General features: G+C 35.6%; 1 protein-coding gene across 1 annotated transcript; it reads right to left on the reverse strand.

Moving 5' to 3' along the window:
- Window positions 1–3817: 3817 nt before the first annotated feature.
- Window positions 3818–6071, reverse strand: LOC132166317 (pentatricopeptide repeat-containing protein At1g31430-like). The gene is given in 2 exon segments (XM_059577115.1): window positions 3818–4219; window positions 4222–6071. Coding segments are annotated over 2 exon segments (1914 nt in total). The 5' UTR covers window positions 6026–6071; the 3' UTR covers window positions 3818–4109.
- Between the last annotated feature and the right edge of the window lie 742 nt (window positions 6072–6813).

The following is a 6813-nucleotide window of genomic DNA, read 5'->3' on the forward strand; positions in this document are numbered from 1 at the left end:
CCGTTAGTCAAAACCGTCAGTTTGGACGGAAACTGCAAAACGAAGCCATTTTGTTGGGGGGCTACTTTATCATTTTTTGAACATTAGGGGGCTAAAATGAAAACGGCTCGTAGTTTGTGGGGCTTTTTTATATTTTTCAAAAAAAAAAAAATTTTCTTCATAAAAAAACATTGTAGTAACTTACCCATTTTGTTGGGGGGCTACTTTATCACTTTTTAAACATTATGGGCTAAAATGAAAACTACCAGAAGCTTTTAGTGCTTTTTTATATTTTTTCCAAAAAAAAAAAAATTTCTTCATAAAAAAACATCAGGAGTAACTTACTCCATAACAAAACGACAAGCCATTATACTTCTCAACCAAACCGACGGTTTTCAATTAACTGGAAATGCCAAAATACAATAGTTTGGTAGTTTGGGGGACTACTTTATCACTTTTGGAACATTAGGGGACTAAATCGAAAACGGCTGGTAATTTGGGTGGCTTTTTTATATTTTTCCCATTAATTAATGTTAAGACTATTGTCTATTGCTATATACAGAATTAATAAATAATACATATTCAACCACTGCAGTTTTGAATATGTATTTCAAAGTACTCCAACAAAGAAGCAGAATTTTTATGTTTTCATCACTATTAATGCACCTGCTGCTTCAATTCTTTAATAAATGTGCAAGATATATATATATATATATATATATATATATATATATATATATATATATATATATATATATATATAGTGTCATAACAACTGCAATATTACAAGTTTCAGAGAGTAATTAATTAACCTAGCCATGATTCTGGTTAAAAATCACTCTAGTCTAGTAGTATGTGATTTCTTTTTCCCTACTTGATAAATTATGGCCAATTGTTTCTAAAACTTAACTTGATAAAAAATTGTGAATTTAATAATTTAATCAATATTTTAATGCTCTCTCCAAACTACTTATTCTAATACCATAATAAATTATCAATTGTCCTAATTAAAAATTTAAGTTGATAAGATTTCACCATTTATAATAAATTTGATCACTTAATCAAAATTTGAACAAGAACACCCAAGTGTTCTTTATATACGCACTTGATCATTAATGTTGCAGTCCAGGCTTTGGCTACTCAGGTACATATATACAAGGAAGAGAAGCCAAGAGCTTTTTAATTCTCTCCATATTATTATTGAGCAATGGATCGCAGTCACAGTAAATATTATAAAAAAACTATACACGAGAAGATAATTAATTAAAGATTTATTTGGTTTCTTTAATATGAGTTAAATCAAGAAGAAATTTAAAAGATGGAGGCCGGAGTACACAAAAATAATAATAGCTAGAGATAAAAATCACTCAAAATTCAATCATAATTATACACCCAAATGTTGGGGTTATCCCACATCGGTTATGAAAGGGGCTAATGGTTACTTTATAAATGTGAGGAAAAGCCTCACCTCTTGATCAGCTAGCTTTTGGGGTGAGAAAGGCCCAAGACCACCCAACACTAATATTAGAGCCCAGGTTCAATCAACAAGTCTCGGCCCAACAGTTCATAGGAGAAATGGGTTGACGTTGCTCCGACCCAGGGTCCGATGTGTGAGGAAGAGATGTTGGGTGGTTTTGGATTTTTCTTACCCCAAAAGCTAGCTCAAGATGTGAGGCTTTCCCTCACACTCTCACACTTATAAAGTAACTATTAGCCCCTTCCACAACTGATGTGGGATAATCCCAACACTACACTATGATAAAAAAGAATCTTAATTTTCTCAAAGCAGAAAAATATCCCCTTTGATCTCTTTTTTTTTGATGCAGCACTCTCAAGTTTTCTTCAATCTTACTGCGTAGCGCTAGCGTCCAATAATCTATGAGTAAATGATTAGAGAAAAACTTTTTGAGGCATTTTGAAACTTTGTGCCACCCCAAATCTTTTCTTTTTCTCTTGTTAAGGATTATTCGTTCTCCTCAAACAAAAGAGCTGAATATATATATAGACAAGTTATCCAATAAGCATTACAAAAAAAAAAAAAAAGTTATCCAATAAGCAGCAGCATCAATGAAAATCAAGATCAATTATCATGAGACATTAATTATGAGTACTTAGCCCATCTTGATTTGAGATCCGCTCATATACTGAAAAATTAGTAATATTTCAAGAGATTAATTTTTATAATTTAGATGAGATTTGGCTTCTTTGATTTGATTTTTGTCCAAACATATCAAAGTAAAACATGCATGTGCCATTTCTTAATGTTATAATAGTTTTCGTGGAATTGCTGTCTGCATGGTGAGCTGAAAGACAAAAATGATTCATGTGACGTATGCATCCTTAATCCCATCAATTAAGTGATAAGCTTAAGACAAAACTTGGACATGACTCTTTGGTGGTTGTAAAAGCCTTTTGGTCCGACTAGCAATCGAATGAAAAAATGTTTGGTTCATTCTCTTAATTGCTAGAAGCACTCAAATTAAAAGCCCGTAATTTCAGTGCAATGTCGGAGGAATTAAACACCTAATAGGCTGATTATTCACACCCTCCTTCCAAATGATTTTCATTAATATTGATGTAATCTTTAATATTCCTCAAATTCAAATCCAAAAAGAAACGAGGGAATCTGCTACAACTTTGTACTATTTCCATCCCCACCAACATGGCCTAAAAAAATCTTTTAAGCTTTAATTGTATGACCCCCCGACCATGCATGCACCTACTGTCCAAAGATGCTCGATCGATCCAACGTGTTTGCTGAGCTGTCAACTAGGGCTGCCAAGTGTATGAATCAGATTGCTGCACCTGTCATTGGCATTGGGTGATGCACACTCTTCAAGCATCAATCCACACTCCCCACGCGGATGACTTATGCCAAGACAACTCCAGGAACATTTTAGGCTTCTCTTCCCTCTTTTTAAGACGACTCCATTTCTTTTTCTATGTACTTCCCATTTCTTTCTTAATTTGTTATACGTAAGTGAGAAAATGTTGTTCATGAATTCCAAGGCCTTTGCCCCTGCATGGTGTAAGAAGCATGGAGATGGAGATGATGATGGTGATGATGGATATGATATGCCCCTGCCGCGGCATGCATTAAAAGGGATGGAGACGATGATAATGATGATGGATATTATGACTATGCTCCAGCAGCATCCATGGATGGTGATGATGATGATGATGATGATGGTGGTTATGATTATGCTCCAGCCGCATGAATATATGTTTTAATAGTCCCAATGGAAGGAGAGCTGCAAATCCTATTTGTTGGGTTCCTAGCTAATTAGAGCCCCCAAAGTTTTGTTGATTATGATGATAAACTAAAAGCTTTATGCATTAGTGGCCTAGTGTTCTTAATGCATGCAAGTGACTTAATGTTTTTCATGTCAATCTTGCTAATATGGTGAATGATCATTATTAAATATTAGCATTTGAGACCTCTTATTTGTGTATCTCCCGTCTTCTTTCATACATATTTTTTTTTTTCAAATTAACTATATATATGCATGGAGATGGACAGAAGATGCACCGAAGATGTAAAAAAACAAGTGTTTCTTTTAGCAATTGCTTGATTAGAATTTGTTAGTTAACTTTTTAGAACTTGATTCTTGCGGCTTATGTGTTAAGTAGAAAAGATTCACCTTTGTTCTTATATATGCAAAATGCCGTTTTCTGAGGAGAATGTTGTTAGCCTTTTAATTTCCTTTTCTTTTATGTGTAAGAATTTTGGATTTTACGATAACGTGCAATTTGAAAAATTAATTTTCTATGCATGGGACCCAAAATATATAATCTAAACACACTTTATTTATGTATAGAGTTATTCTGCAAACAAATATCTCAAAAAGAGTTAATATTAATTGTATAGGGGGAACCACATGGTCCACATCCCTCTAATAGTACCTACACCTTAGGAAAAACCAATGTTTTAAGACAATTAAAGCAGAACGGGTCGCCTCTTTAGCTTCTCCAGAAACTGGGTCTTTGACTAGCTACTTCACCCCTCTCTCACCTGAGAAAAGTGATCATGGAAGTCTGGCTGCACAATATATAATCTGCATGCAAATTGTCATAACTTTTCTCAGCGTACAATTGTGATTGGAAACATTCCCGAAATGCAGCTTGGTTCATCACCAATAAGTTGGAAGCAGAATTTCTCTTTCCATTTCCCTTTCTTCTGAGCCCAACAAGGGTCTTGCCACTCTATCCAACATGGAATATATTTCTCTCATTTCTGGACAATTCCATTAACCTCAATTGAACTACACCCAGGAACCTTTTTGACTCCAAGATCTTTCATTTTCCTTCTCACTTTCATTACATCTTCCCATCTGTCTGAAGAGGCATAGATATTGGCAAGAAGTGTATGACTACTAGAATCACTTGACTCAATTTTTTCTAGCCATTCAGCCACCCTTTCACCCATCTCAACGTTGCCATGGACTCTGCAAGCACTAAGCAAAGACCCATAGAGTGGAACTATTATCTCACTATTTTCTTTAGGGACTTCTTCTATCAATTCCTCTGCTTCGTCCAACTTTCCAGCTCGACCAAGAAGATCAATCAGGCACCCATAATGTTCTAGTTTTGGCTCAATCTTATACTCCTTGGTCATGGAATTAAACAAATGGCGGCCTTCCTCAATCAATCCTCCATGATTACAAGCACTTAAAACACCAATAAATGCGATATCATCGGGTTTAGCTCCAGCTTGTTTCATTTCTGAGAACAATTCAAGTGCTTTGCTTGTCTTGCCATTCATGGCAAGCCCATAAATAATTGAAGTCCAAGAAGCTATATCTTTTTCCTTTAGGTCATAGAAAACTTCCAAAGATTTCTCAACGTGCCCACATTTTGCATACATTTCTATAAGAGCTGTGCCGACAATTGCATCCACCTTAATTCTATTCTCATCTATGTATCCATGAATCCATTTTCCTTGCTCTAGAGCTCCCAATTGAGCACATCCAGTTAGGAGAGCAACAAGAATGAATTTGTCTGGTTTAACCCTTCTAATTTGCATCTCTCGAAATAACGCCACAGCTTCATCAAAACGGTTAAACTGCACATACCCATTGATCATAGCTGTCCAAAGGATTATATCCCGAACTGGACTCCTCTCAAACAACTCTCTAGCTTCATCCAGCTGACCACAGTTTACATACCCAGACACCATACTAGTCCAACAAATCACATTTTTCTTTGGCATCTCATCAAAAATTTGCCGAGCTACACTCAAACACCCACACTTGGCATACATGTCTAACAGCGCATTGCTAATTATAATAGTAGCTTCAAGCTCGTTTCCAACAGAACTGTGAATTTCCTTACCAAGCTCCAAATTTTTCAATGCTGCACAAGCTGATAGAGTGCTTACAACTGTGGCTTCATCAGGCTTCTCATTGCCCTCTCTTCGCATTCGTTGAAAGACATTCACAGCATCCTCAAACCTCCTACACCTAACATACCCCGAAATCATAACATTCCAAGACACCGTGTCTCTCTCAGGCATTTCATCGAACAACTGCTGGAAATTCTCAACCTTGCCCAGTTCAGCATACATGTCTATGAGTGAGTTACAAACATAAGTGTCAAACTCAAGCCCAGTCTTCACAACAAACCCATGAACCTTAGCGCCCTCCCAAGCCTCTCCTAAGCACCCTATCGCCTTGAAAACAAACGGGTACGTAAAGTTATCGGGCCAAAGGCCATCCTTTCTCAATTGCCCAAAGAGCCAAAGGGCTTTTCTAAAGCTACCCTTCTTTGCAAATGCTTTGATCAACACGTTGTATATGAACACGCCCGGTTCTTGGATGTAATTGAAGATTTTCTCCGCGTAGTGCAAGTTCCCAAGAGATGCGTCTGTGCAGAAGACCATCAGCTTGTTGAGGGTGTCCTTGTTTTGGTGGAGCCCGAACCCGAACATCTGCGTCTGGATTTGTTTGAGCTGGGCCATGGATTTGCAGTTTCGGAGCCACTGGATGCATGATTTCTTGGTCACTCCGAAAATCATGGATGATTTCATGATTTCCTGAGCATGTACCATGTGAGATTGTGAGGTTTGTGCAATTTCAACATTGTGAGCATTACAAATATTTAGAGCTCTATGGGCTTTTGGACTCACTTGGTCGCTTTGAAGGACGGTAAATCTTTCGCTAGAAAGAGCTCAATATAATAATAGGTTAATTATTAATTATCTTAAGATTATAAATCAATAAAAAACAATAAATTTAAATGTCATAATAAGTTATCAATATTGTTATTATTATTATTATTTTTAAAAATTGATGATAAAACCATGGTTAAATACCTTATTCTCTCATGTGGTTTAACAACTTTATTTTTTATTCCTTAGGGTTTAATTTTTATCATAGAAGGTACCTGTAGTTTACATAAAAACGAAGATGGTGCCTCAGTCTAAATTTCGTTCAAAATTTGACGGAAAGCCACATCAGCACCATTAACAAATTGACATGTGTCTGTATAATTAATTAAAAAATAAGGTTAAATACCTTATTCTCCATGCGGTTTAACTTCTTTATTTTTTACTCTCTAGGGTTTACTTTTTATCATATGAGGTACCTCTGGTTTGCCTAAAGATCAAAATTTGACGGAACGTCACGTCAGCACCAATAAAAATTCAACACGTGTCTATATAATTAATTAAAAATAATAATTTAAAAAAAAATTAAAAAACATTAAAATTTTATATTTAAAAAAAGGGTTAAATACTAAATACCCCCTTGGGGTTTCATAATTTTATTTTTTTCCACTTAGGGTTTAATTTTTATCACAGGAGTTTCTTGTGGTTTTGATAATAGACCAAATTAGTTC

The sequence above is a fragment of the Corylus avellana genome, chromosome ca11, assembly GCF_901000735.1.
Source record: "Corylus avellana chromosome ca11, CavTom2PMs-1.0".
In the NCBI taxonomy this organism is placed as follows: Eukaryota; Viridiplantae; Streptophyta; class Magnoliopsida; order Fagales; family Betulaceae; genus Corylus; species Corylus avellana.